Genomic DNA, 13,890 nt, shown 5'->3' with positions numbered 1-13,890 from the left:
ACAGCATCATCTTTTAGGATTTGAAAGAGCTCAAATGGAATTCCATCACCTTTACTACCTTTGTTTGTAGTGATGCTTCTAAGGCCCAGTTGACTTCACATTCCAGGATGTCTGGCTATAGGTGAGTGATCACATCATCATGATTATCTGAGTTGTGAAGATCTGTTTTGTACAGCTCTTCTGCGTATTCTTGCCACTTCTTCTTAATATCTCCTGCTTCTCTTAGTTCCATACCATTTTTGTCCTTTATTGAGGCCATCTTAGCATGAAATGTTCCTTTGGTATCTCTAGTTTTCTTGAAGAGATCTCTAGCCTTTCCCATTCAATTGTTTTCCTCTATTTCTTTGCACTGATCACTGAGGAAGGCTTTCTTATCTCTCCTTGCTATTCTTTGGAACTCTGCATTCAGATGGGTATATCATTCCTTTTCTCCTTTGCTTTTTACTTCTCTTTCACAGCTATTTGCCAGGCCTCCTCAGACAGCCATTTTGCTTTTTTGTATTTCTTTTTCCTGGGATGGTCTTGCTCCCTGTCTTCTGTACAATGTCACAAACCTCTGTCCATAGTTCATCAGGCACTCTATCAGTTCTAGTCCCTTAAATCTATTTCTCACTTCCACTGTATAATCATTAGGGATTTGATTTAGGTCATACCTAAATAGTCTAGTGGTTTTCCCTACTTTCTCCAATTTAAGTCTGAATTTGGCAATAAGGAGTTCATGATGTGAGCCACAGTCAGCTCCCTATGTTGTTTTTGCTGACGGTATAGAGCTTCTCCATCTTCACCTGTAAATAATATAATCAATCTGATTTCAGTGTTGACCATCTGGTGATGTCCATGTGTAGAGTCTTCTCTTGTGTTGTTGGAAGAGTGTGTTTGTTATGACCAGTGCATTCTCTTGGCAAAACTCTATTAGCCTTTGACCTGCTTCATTGTGTACTCCAAGGCCAAATTTGCCTGTTACCCTAGGTGTTTCTTGACTTCCTACTTTTGCATTCCAGTCCCCTATAATGAAAAGGACATCTTTTTTGGGTGTTAGTTCTAGTAGGTCTTGTAGGTCTTCATAGAACCATTCAACCTCAGCTTCTTCAGCATTACTGGTTGGGGCATAGACTTGGATTACTGTGATATTGAATGGTTTGCCTTTGAAATGAACAGAGATCATTCTGTCATTTTTGAGATTGCATCCAAGTACTGCATTTCAGACTCTTTTGTTGACTCTGACGGCTACTCCATTTCTTCTAAGGGATTCTTGCTCATAGTAGTAGACATAATGGTCATCTGAGTTAAACTCACCCATTCCAGTCCATTTTAGTTCTCTGATTCCTAAAATGTCAATGTTCACTCTTGCCATCTCCTGTTTGACCACTTCGAATTTGTCCTGATTCATGGACCTAACATTCCATGTTCCTATGCAATATTGCTCTTTACAGCATCAGATCTTACTTCCATCACCAGTCACATCCACAACTGGGTGTTATTTTGCTTTGGCTCCATCTCTTCATTCTCTGGAGTTGTTTCTCCTCTGATCTCCAGTAGCATATTGGGCACCTAATGACCTAGGGATTTCATCTTTCAGTGTCCTATCTTTTTTGCATTTTCATACTGTTCATGGTGTTCTCAAGGCAAAAATACTGACGTGGTTTGCCATTCCCTTGCCTAGTGCACTACATTTTGTCAGAACTCTCCACCATGACCCACTTGTGTTGGGTGGCCCTACATGGCATGGCTCATAGTTTCATGGAGTTAGACAAGTCTGTGGTAATTTTACCCAATAGATAAAAATAAGATAATTTTACCCAAAAGATATTTATTGAGCAATTATTCCATACCTGGTTCTGTGTAAGGTCTTGGGGGTAAGAGGTATGAATAAGGCATAGCATCTAACCTCATGGAATTTACAGAAGGACAGCCATTTATGTGCTTCCGATTCACACACACATTACACAATTAGGTTAATATAAGTGAGATTGTAGTATGTCCTGAAAGACAAGTTTCGTAAAGAACAGGACTATCCATTAAGACAGCAGAAAGAGAAACAGAAAAATAAGACCTCTGGGGGAAAAATAGTGGAGGAACTGAGGCAAGCCAAGGCAGAATAATTCACTGCCTTTTCTGAATATTCTAGATCTGAGGGATGTATTGACAATGGGCTCTCTAAAGCTAGCTGGTCCACCAAGCTCTGTGACTTTACCTGATGACAGAAATTTGTCTCTGAACAAATCATCCCTTTCTTATTTGTAACTCACAAGTTTTACAGTGAAAATAAGTTTTTACATGTTACATAAATAATACGTGTTTATTTTAAAACATATAGAATAACAGATAAAAATATATTAAATGAAGGAAGTGAAAGTCGCTCAGGTGTGTCTGACTCTGTGACTGCATGAACTACACAGTCCATGGAATTCTCCAGGCCAGAATACTGGAGTGGGTAGCTGTTCCCTTCTTCAAGGGGTCTTCCCAAGCCAGGGATCGAACCCAGGGTCTCCCGAATTGCAGACAGATTCTTAAGCAGATGAGCTACCAGGGAAGCCCAAATGAAGCAAAACTCACCTGAAATCCCACCATTTTTGACCATGCTTTCATGTATTCATTTATGTAAGTAAAAATATAATTCTATGCAGATGGATTTATATATAATAATTACCAGGGACATCTTTCTGCAATATTTTGTTACTTCTCTTCTTACCCACATCTCACCACCCACCAGGAAAGAAATATCAACCACCTAATATGTATTCTAATCCTTCCATATCTTGATGCACATCATTTGAAATTTTTCATTTTGTATTGGAGAATAGTGAATTTATAATGTTGTGACAGTTACAGGTGAACAGCAAAGGGATTTCCAGGTCTCTTCAACATTACCCTCTCCTTAGTTAGGAGGTGTCCCAGCCCTACAACCATTCATCTTGCTCAATTCAGCCTCACCCCTGGGAGTACATCACATGCAGCCTGAAGTAACTATACTGCAATACATGCATTCTAGATCTGTTGGACACTTCACTACCCCCAAAATTGCTCAGCATCCCAGACTTTGAGGATGTCAGAGTTAGTACTGATAGAAACAACTTATCTTAACATTTAACAGATTGAGCCATCATAAGCTTACTAAGCTCTGGAAATGAATATTCTATTTTTTAAATTTATTATTATGATATATCAAATTCTTATTTATATTTAGTCATTTCTAATGCTAGAATGTTCATTTTATTATTTCCTGCCTAGCTGTAATTTTCTTTTGCTACATTATTGGAATGTTTCTTATGAAGAATTGCCCTTCTGAAAGCATGTCCTGTGGGAATGTAATTATGGATTTGGTACTGCCAGTTTTATTAGTGGAAAAAACTGATTTTTTTTTGCATATACCTCAGTAGTATAGACAATAATGTACAGCCAGTGTTTTTGTTTAACAGGTTCAGAATATGTCCCAATCTATTGAAGTCTTAAACTTGAGAACTCAAAGAGATTTCCAATACGTCCTAAAAATGGAAACACAAATGAAAGGGCTGAAGGCCAAGTTTCGGCAGATTGAAGATGACCGGAAGACACTAATGACCAAGCATTTTCAAGTAGGTGTGACTTCAGCTGTCTTATTAATGCAAATAAGACACTGAGTACAATGGACAGCCACCATGACACTCAGCTAGAAATAACTGTGCATTGGCCCATATACGTAAGGTTCAAGACTCAATGGGACGTCAATCATCTCTCCACTGAAACTGACCATTAGCTGGTTGGAATGCATAGAAAACTTGCTATGAAAACAGCCTCACCCTCCTTGAGCTAGGTGGAGACTGTGGATAGATTTAAAGGCATTTCAATGTGTATGCCAATGGGAAATCTAGGAAAATTAATAACTAAATTTGTCAAAGACTTTCTGATGATTTTATGCTTTGCTAAAATGAAGAGAAATATAGAGAATATAAATTATTAAAAGAAGCAATAATACCACCATTATTAACAGCACATAAAAGAGGGTTGGTTTCACTATTTGATGTAAATAAAGTTTTTTTTTTTCAATTTTTAAGCCATTTATTGACTATCTAGAAACACAGAAAATGGAGAAATGGTGCTTTTGAGCACACTATGTGTGTGGACACTTATGACACTGTCATAGATTGAAATAAAATCTGACCATGATAATGCCATTTGATCTTCTATGAAAAAGTCACAATCTGCCAGACAAAGGCACAGGACATAGTTTACAAAACATGCTAAGATTTTACAGACATAATAGCCTATGCTTTTCCTGCCAATTAGGAAGTAAGATTCACTGCTAAGGCTGCGGGAATGGGCCTAAATTCAAGTTCTTGGCCAAACATTAGAAGTGCTTTTCACACATAATTGTGATTGGCAGGGAGATAGGGACACAAAATAGGGTCTCTGCATGACACAGTTTAATAAGGCAGAAATTATCATTGTTTCGTCATTTCCCTCATTGCTGCTCAGGAGCCTGAATAGAGAGCCAGTTTTAAAGTTTTATCAGAAATATACAAAATAAGGACGAGAGGGTAAGAAACTTCAGGGTACTGATGAGAGAAGGGGCTAATGTGATGAATCTTGAGGTTAAAGAGAGAAGCAAGCAAAGCCAGAAGGTTAAGAAATTATAACAAATTAGAGCATGGCCTGCTGCTGCTGCTGCTGCTGCTGCTGCTGCTGCTGCTGCTAAGTCGCTTCAGTTGTGTCTGACTCTGTGTGACCCCATAAGACGGCAGCCCACCAGGCTTCCCCGTCCCTGGGATTCTCCAGGCAAGAACACTGGAGTGGGTTACCATTTCCTTCTCCAAGAGCAAGGCCTAGAAGATAAAAATAAATTGAAAGATTACTGTGAATGAGAGAATAAGCAACCTTGAAGGATAGAGAATTTATGGAGAAATGGTAAACACAGAAGAATATAAGGTTGATAAGCAAATAAATTAATTTTGCTGCTGCTATCACTCCAGTCATGTCTGACTCTGTGCAACCCCATAGATGGCAGCCCACCAGGCTGCCCCGTCCCTGGGATTCTCCAGGCAAGAACACTGGAGTGGGGTGCCATTTCCCTCTCCAATGCATGAAAAATTAATTTTAACCAATATTTATTGAGCACGTAGTGTGTATAAAGCAGTGTTGGGCCCTCTGCTGGGTATATAATGCATAAACTCTCTTCTGTGAAAGAGACCTAACAAACTGGTCAAACTGACAGTAAAAAGAGGCATAAACATTACTTAACAGCACAAAGGGAGGAGTTATTAATTTTGTTTAGACAACTTTACCAATAATCAAGAAAATGGTTTTGGACTAGTGCTCACGTTCTTCCCCAGGAAATATTAAATCACACAGGAGATCAAGAAAACCAAAAGATTTTCTATGTCAGTTTTCAATATTCAAGATTAGGGTATACAGCATACAGTGAGCCTGATGCTGTAGCCATCAACTAAGTAGGGAATGACAAGCCAGCACTTACAGTGCCTAGGGAGCATTCCCAGAAAGGAAGAGGGATGGAAGGAGAGGAGCTCGGAGTTTCTGGCTCAAAGTGAAAATCATTCAAAGTTAGATATAGAACTCATGCCAAAGAACTGCTTGTGGGACCAGGGCTGGCAGAGTCGGTGACACATGATGACGTATGTGCATCTATGGGAACTTTTGGGAGAAGAGAGGAGACAAAGAAACAAAAAGATACAAGGCTGAGAGAAAAAATAAAAGAGAGAAAACTGCCTATTCTATCAGTGTGTCTAGCAGCAGACAAGCTGCCAATAAGAAAACTTAATTTTCAGGCAGCATCATAGGACATAATGATTTTGATTTTCCTAATCCATGTAATCCATGTATATACCAAACTTGTGTGTCAAAGTCCATGTAGCAATAATGATAATAGCATCATTTTTTCTGAAGAACTACATGTATTCAACATATAGTTTCAATAACTATAAATGTATTATATATTAACTACTTTAGTCCTCACAACAATCCTGTAAGGTAGACACTATGTTTATTCCCATCATCCAGATGAAGAAACTCATGTACAAAGAAATTATGCAACTCGTCTAGGATCGTATATTTAATATGTATCAGAACTACAAAGTCCAACTCCCAAGTTAAACCTCTTTAAACCAATGCTACATTGCCTCTCCATGTAAACCATAGTTCTCTGAATTAAATATAATAATAATAATTAATGCTCAGTATATACTTGTTGAATGTGTTTATTCACCAAGTCCTACCATGAGTCAGATTTTGCTCTAGCCGCTGAGCCGCCATATTTGAGAAGAAGAAACGGCACATTCCAAAAGTAAGTTTACGATTTAATATGTTTACATTGGAAGAAAATCCTCCTCTAGTACACCATCTTCAACTTGCCAAAAAATTTAAGTAGGTTGTATCTTCCATATCCTTTATGATTAAAAAAAAAAACTTGTCTCAGATATCATAGTTGAGACTGTCATTCTTCTATGAAGAGATCTTGGTAGGGTAAGATAGTCTAGCTATACTCTTTGCTATAAGAGCAATGTAGTAGAATGTGAAGTTCTAGAAAGGATTATTAAGCACACAGATCTGTGTTACTTTACTTTAATATTTTAAGTATTTGATATGTACATTCGTTAGACTTTCTTTGCTCTCTGACAATTGCTCTGAGTTAGAACTGACTGCCAATAACTGAATTATAAATTTTTGAAAAGATTCCAAAATTCATATACATATAAACTGGTAACTCAGATGGTAAAGAATCTGCCTGTAATGCAGGAGACATAGATTTGAACCCTGGGTCAGAAAGATCCCCTGGAGAAGGGAATAGCAACCCACCCCAGTATTCTTGCCTGGAGAACTCCACAGACAAGAAGACTGACAGGCTACAGTCCAAGGGGTCATAAGAGTCAAACATGGGCGAGTGACCAACACTTTTACCCATATCTATATATAGATTTTAGCTTAGGGGAAATAAAATGCCACCAAAAATGTCATCTGAATTGCTCTCTTTTCAATATACCCATAAGTAGAATGTAAAACTCATCACTGTAACAGTTGTTATAATGTGCAGCGAATGGTACTATCAGAACTCTACTCATTAAAATTCTAATGAAGCAATTGTGTCTTCCTTTAGGGATAGCACAAAATGCTCAAACTAAGAAGTTTATTTCAAAATGAGACACTAAAATGAGCAAAGCTCTGCAACTCTGCCTTTTGAGTGGGATATTTATCAATGTTTCTCATCATTAAGACTCTCTGCCCCCTCCCACTCAACATGGACATACAGGTAAATGCTGAGAATTCCAATCTTACAGAACACATGGAAATTTCCCCACAAGATACACAAGTCCATAAATCAGGGTGGCAATGGGAGCTCTTGTTATTTTAACACATTGACAGTAATAACATCTTCTAAACGTAATTGTAAAATGCAATTTTCAGCTCCTTAAATTAGTTAGCATACAGCATGGTTTCTGACAGCACCTATGGATTATTCTCAAATGATCATAGCAGTAACAGCTCTTCCACAAATGACAAAATTTGTAATAAATTCACAACTGGATCAAACTCATGGAATATTTCCACTGGGTACCACCATCAACTTAAAGGAAAGGAAAAAATGGTGACACGTCCAGAAACTGAAAGTGAAACTGGAGGCCTGGCTCATTCCTAAAATAAGAGTGAGGGAAAACTGCTCTGGCAAAGTATACTTCTTGTTCTCTAGACAAAAAATCAGTGTTTCCATTTCAAAAACCTCTATGCTCATTTATTACATAAATCATGACCACCTTAGTCCTTGAAAGAGTTAATTCACTACACTGGTAAGCAACTCTGCCCTACATAAAGAGCTCTAAATTACCTGTGCTAAGGCAAATGAAGTCAGAGTATAAGAAATAATTCAAAACAGCAAACAGCAACATACATTTCTTTGAGCTTTGCAAAGCTTTGCATGATTTTTTATACTTGATAAACTTACATTCCTAATGATGCTGTGCTAAGAAGGATATTAAAAAGAGGGAGGAGTAGAAAGAAGGAGTGGAACAAGCCCAGAATTGGAAAAATTCTGTTAATGTAAAGCTCTTCCAGGATCCAAAACTTTCTATAAATACCCTTCTATTATTGGTAATTAGTTAATGGGTAAATAGACTTGGCTAAATAGCATATTTGATCTATTTATAATCATATTTAGAAGATGGACCCTACTGATATTTCCTGACTAAATAATGCATTGTTCACTTTATAAAAAGTCACCAGAAAGCAATATTTTACATAAACTACTGCTACCATAGGAAGTTCTGTCATTATGATAAGGATCCGTTTGTTGCATAGAAAATCATGTAACCATTTAAAGAGATGTTCTTGTACTGAATCATGAGATAAGTGGATTTACTACTAGTGATCATGTGGCCACTTACATGCTGCTGAAATACCCAATTTCAATAAAAAATCAAGCAGGCATTGTGACTCTTTAAAAATAATCTTCCTGTAGCATCATGAAGAAGAATGTAGCTGCTTGATCTGGTTAAGTGATTCTCAGAAACAACTGGCTGCTTTTCACAGGAGCTGAAAGAGAAGATGGACGAGCTCCTGCCTTTGATTCCTGTGCTAGAACAGTACAAAACAGATGCCAAGTTAATCACCCAATTCAAAGAGGAAATCCGGAATCTGTCTGCTGTCCTCACGGGAATTCAGGAGGAGATCGGTGCCTATGACTATGAGGAGCTACATCAAAGGGTGCTCAGCTTGGAAACCAGACTTCGTGACTGCATGAAGAAGCTAAGTGAGTAGAGCAATTCCATTTGTCCAGCTTGTGTTTTTAAGTAGTTTCAATGAAAACTGCTCTCTTGCATTTTGCAAATAGTCATGAACTCCTAATTATAGGGAAACTAGTGCCTGCTTTCTAAGTGTAAAGCAAGTGTTCCTTAAAGGCTTTTTTCTGATTAACGGCTGCCTGACTTCCAGAGCACCCTGTGACTGTTTGATCATTTGAAATAAAGAGATCTGACAGACACAGCAATTCTATTGGCTACACTATGAAAATAAGTTTTATTTCAGAGAGAGGATAGGTGATGATCAATCACTGCTTGGCCAAGGGAAGAGGGAAGCCATTTCTGGTAGTGGAGGAAGACACAGACTGGGGAAAAGGATATTGCCCTGGGAAGAAATGTGAAATAGCAATGCTAAAGGAAATGATGACCATTCCTCTACCATGCAGAGCGGCTATCAGATGCTCTGATCCACTCAAGAGATAAAAAGGAGGCACCTACTCAAATGCATATTCACTGCTCTACAAGGGGCCAAGCATTCGACTTGTGTCATGGACTCGAATTCTTAACTACTAAAATGTGTGGTTCAACCTGGTCTGAGTTTACAAACTTTTCTGTTGCATGCATAAGCTAGTTACTTAATTGAAGTCATCAGGAGGCTAGTTTGTAACTTATATGAACTAAATAATGGTCCACGAATTGAATAGGGAGGGGTTGTAAGTCCATTTAGAAATAAGATTTTAGTTGTTGATGTGACATGATAAGATTTGGAAGGGGGTTGCTCAGTAACCATAGAAAGTGTTCTCTCAAGGAAAAGAAAAACTTTTCTAGAATATGAAATAAACTGGAAAGAGGACTGAAGAATTTGAAAAAAAGAATTTCTAGTAAAGAAACATTCAGAGAATCAATGTAAATACTTAAAATTTGGATGACTTACAAGAACATTTTAAAGACTACTTATTTTACAGATGCAATCCAAATGATAAAAACAGCTGAACTGCAAAATGTTGCATTCAGTAATCACAGTCTCAAAATAAAGTGGGGAATAACCACATGGGATGCCCTACAGCAATCATCTCGGGATTTCCAAGAGACTCCAACAAAATTAATCAGAAGGCAGTAACATAAACCCCTAAGGGTAAACACATGTGCAGTAACCCTCAGTTTCTTATTTCTCATCATGCAAGGGCCATACTTTTTCACCTAAGGTCATGACTCGAGTAGATTCCACTACTTATTCTTCTCCACCCACTGTCCACATTATTGCCAAAGAGATTTTTTTAAATATACATCTGAAATTATTTTCTTCTATTTAAAATCTCCTATGCATCCCTTATGCCCTAGGATACAGTCACTCCTAGGGTATGAGGCTTAAGATGGCCCTCATGTGTGGTCCTCCCTACATCCTCATTGCTCCTGCTGCTGCTAAGTCACTTCAGTCATGTCCAACTCTTTGTGACCCCATGGACTGCAGCCTGCCAGGCTCCTCTGTCCGTGGGATTTCCCAGGCAAGAATACTGGAGTGGGCTGCCATTTCCTTCTCCAGGGGATCTTCCCGACTTAGGGATTGAATCCATGATCCTTACATCTCTTGCACTGGCAAGTGAGTTCTTTACCACTAGTACCACCTGGGAAGCCCGTATCCTCATTTTAGGTCCTGTCTTTTCTCCTCTTACACACTATGTCCCAGTTTCACCTGTGGTCTACACTCAAACCATAGGACCATTATTGAGGCTTGGTTTGTCCCTTTTCCTGAAACACTCTCTTTATCTTTTCTTTATCAATAAATACACTTTCACTTGCCACATGTGCCAAAGTCTTATTCATTTTGCAGGTCTCAATTTAAATGTTATGCCTCACCAGAATCTTCACAGCCCTCTCCCTGCACCCTCTGCATCCCTGCTAGGTGCTCTCAAATCTCGATGTCTCATCAATGATTGGACTTGCCATGTTTCATTATCATTTTGTGTGTAACTGAAGGACTCTTTGTTAGAGTCTTGTTCCACAAGAATAAGTACAGTGTTTATGAAATTCACTCTAAATACTGTATCTCTCAATGCCTAAAAACCATATTAAATTAGTAAAATTTGCTGAATAAATTAATTCTATAAGCAGTCATATAACTATTTCTAAACTTTCAACAGAGTAAATATTAGGTATTTCAAAAACTAACAGAACAATCTCTTTTACTTACAAAAAAAATTATCTCCTTCAGCCACATATTTGTGTCAAGATGGACAGGACTGACTAAGACTAAGCACAGGAAAAGTCATTTAATACAACACTTAAAAACTCCTTTATATGGTTTGCTTTTATAATTCAAACTGTGGAGTTTACTGCTAATGGAAAATAGGTAAACATTACTGACATAAATTCTGCTGTTATATTTTATTCTTTTTTTAATCAAGAAATACTTTTAGTTCTATGTACAGATTGATTTCATAGCTTGCTAAACGATGTCTGCACCAAACAAGAAAAAAATCCCAAATGAAGAATTCTTTGAGGGCTCTCAATATCTAAGTTACTTTAGTGGTTCAAAGAAGTATCCAAATGCATATTTATTAGCCCATAAAACATCTGGGTAAAGATTTTCTGTAAATGACGGTACATAGGACTGGTCTATGTAGGGCTTCAGTTTGATGTGGAAGAGGTCCATTTGTTGTTGGTGAACCATTAAAGACCTTGTATATCAATTCACTCTGTCATTCCTACCATTTTACAATAAACCCAAGCCACTGGTTTTGTATGCTAAGTCCAGGCACCTACTTAGCACAAATGGATTCTGCTAAAAAAAAAAAAAAAAAAAAAGACAAGCAACAGAAACACTCTACACCTAGTCATCACCTTGGAGTGTGCCAAGTTATGTTTTTGAAGGATTAACACAGCAAACTCTTGGGATTTGCTATACTTTAGAAGTGAACTTTACTTCTGACATATAGGGCTTCCCTTGTAGCTCACTCGATAAAGAATCTGCTTGCAGTGCAGGAGACCTGGGTTCGATCCCTGGGTTGGGAAGATCCCTGGAGAAGGAAATGGCAACCCACTCCAGTATCCTTGCCTGGAAAATCTCATGGACAGAGGAGCCTGGTGGGTGGCATCCCATGGGGTCACAAAGAGTCTGGCATGACTGAGTGACTAACACTTACTTACTCACTTACTTCTGACATATACTCTGAGTTTACTGAGCTGGAAAAAATTTCTGCTGCAGTTAGGTAATTCTATACTCCTCTCAGCTCTTTCTCAACCTGGTTTGTTTTTTCTAATCCACATATAACTTCTGACACAGAATCTCCCCCAATATTAAAAATTATATTTGGGACAAAAAGGGTTAATCTATGCAGACACAAATTCAACATATTTCTCCTTACTGAAACATGGATAATGTCTCTATGGTGTCCTTAGGCCTCAGGACTGTGATCAGCAATATATGTCAAAGATTCATTTAATTAATTTTCCACCATGGACCACAAGTTTAAAAGAATGTGTCAAATAAATTGTATTAATTAGTTAACATGTTTTTGGTAACTACAACAAAAAGTTTGTTGAACCAAAACTGTATCTAGGTAATGAAAAACAAGTAAAAAAACATGAAAACATGCTATTCTATTTTTATTTTACCTAATCAAAACTATACAATCTAGCAACCAATATATTATCAGTTCAGTTCAGTCACTCAGTCGTATCCAACTCTGCGACCCCAAGGACTGCAGCACGCCAGGCCTCTCTGTCCATCATCAACTCCCTGAGTTTACTCAAACTCATGTCCATTGAGTCAGTGATGCCATCCAACCATCTCATCCTCTGTCATCCCCTCCTCCCCCTGCCTTCAGTTTTTTCCCAGCATGAAGGTCTTTTCAAATGAGTCAGCTCTTCACATCAGGTGGCCAAAGTATTGGAGTTTGAGCTTCAGCATCAGTCCTTCCAATGAATATTCAGGACTGATTTCCTTTAGGATGGAATGACTGGATCTCCTTGTAGTCCAAGGGACTCTCAAGAGTCTTCTCCAACACCACAGTTCAAAAGCATCAATTCTTCAGCACTCAGCTTTCTTTGCAGTCCAACTCTCACATCCATACATGACTACTGGAAAAACCATAGCCTTGACTAGATGGACCTTTGTTGGCAAAGTAATGTCTCTGCTTTTCAATATGCTGTCCAGGTTGGTCATAACTTTTCTTCCAAGGAAGAAGCATCTTTTAATTTCATGGCTGCAGTCACCATCTGCAGTCATTTTGGAGCCCAAAAAAATGAAGTCTGACACTGTTTCCCCATCTATTTGTCATGAAGTGATGGGACTGAATGCCATGATCTTTGTTTTCTGAATGTTGAGCTTTAAGCAAACTTTTTCTCTCTCCTCTTTCACTTTCATCAAGAGGCTCTTTAGTTCTTCTTCACTTTCTGCCATAAGAGTGGTGTCATCTGCATATCTGAGGTTATTGATATTTCCCCCAGCAATCTTGATTCCAGCTTGTGCTTCATCCAGCCCAGCAAATATAGATATCAAATAGCAATAACATTAGTATTTACTTTTTTATTTAATAAGATGAATGCTCTTTGATTAATTGATATGACCTTACAAAATACTGAAAATAGTTCTCACATCACAAGTACTTCAGTTTAGATTATCGGTAGCCCTCAGATCGCCATTCACTTAACACAGAGGCCAATGCCACAACCAATGATTCTAACTCATTTATACTTTTGTCCCAAGAATGGTTTAGGACATTTGGGTACTTTTCACCATCACATCATGTTTATGCCAATTCATCAAAACCATTTACTGAGACTCTCTGAGCAAAGAGGTTTGCTATTGGCTTAATTACAATACAGAAAACATGTCCAAGTAGAGAGAGACAGCCCTGACACTGTGAGAGTCATACTGGTTCCTAAAAAAGTCTTCATATGTTTTCATTAGAAAAAGAATTACTCCAATTTCAATGGAAGTACTTGGTTAGGTACATATATTTACATCAGAAAATACATACATACATATATATATATATATATAAAACTTTGTGTGACACTAAGTTATAATTTGAGTAACACTCTACTTATTTTGTGTAATCCCTGAAAATTTGTACAGATTGGACCAATTTATCTCTGTGAAAACTTTTAGCTGCCTACCCAGCAGTATCTCATAAAGAAGTGCCTGAATATCAAAATATTAAAA

At 37.9% G+C, this 13,890-nt stretch overlaps 1 protein-coding gene across 2 annotated transcripts in view; it reads left to right on the top strand.

Moving 5' to 3' along the window:
* The window catches only part of OLFM3 (olfactomedin 3), a 48,938-nt gene that overhangs the window by 17,830 nt on the left and 17,218 nt on the right, over window positions 1-13,890 (top strand). For both annotated transcript variants that reach the window (XM_069599181.1, XM_070292542.1), the window contains 2 exons: window positions 3,420-3,575; window positions 8,515-8,734. In XM_069599181.1, the coding sequence (XP_069455282.1) occupies window positions 3,420-3,575; window positions 8,515-8,734 (376 nt within the window). The remainder of the gene's footprint in view (window positions 1-3,419; window positions 3,576-8,514; window positions 8,735-13,890) is intronic.

The sequence above is a fragment of the Ovis canadensis genome, chromosome 1 (genome assembly GCF_042477335.2).
Source record: "Ovis canadensis isolate MfBH-ARS-UI-01 breed Bighorn chromosome 1, ARS-UI_OviCan_v2, whole genome shotgun sequence".
Lineage (NCBI taxonomy): Eukaryota > Metazoa > Chordata > Mammalia > Artiodactyla > Bovidae > Ovis > Ovis canadensis.
This window is presented reverse-complemented; position numbering and strand designations above follow the sequence as displayed.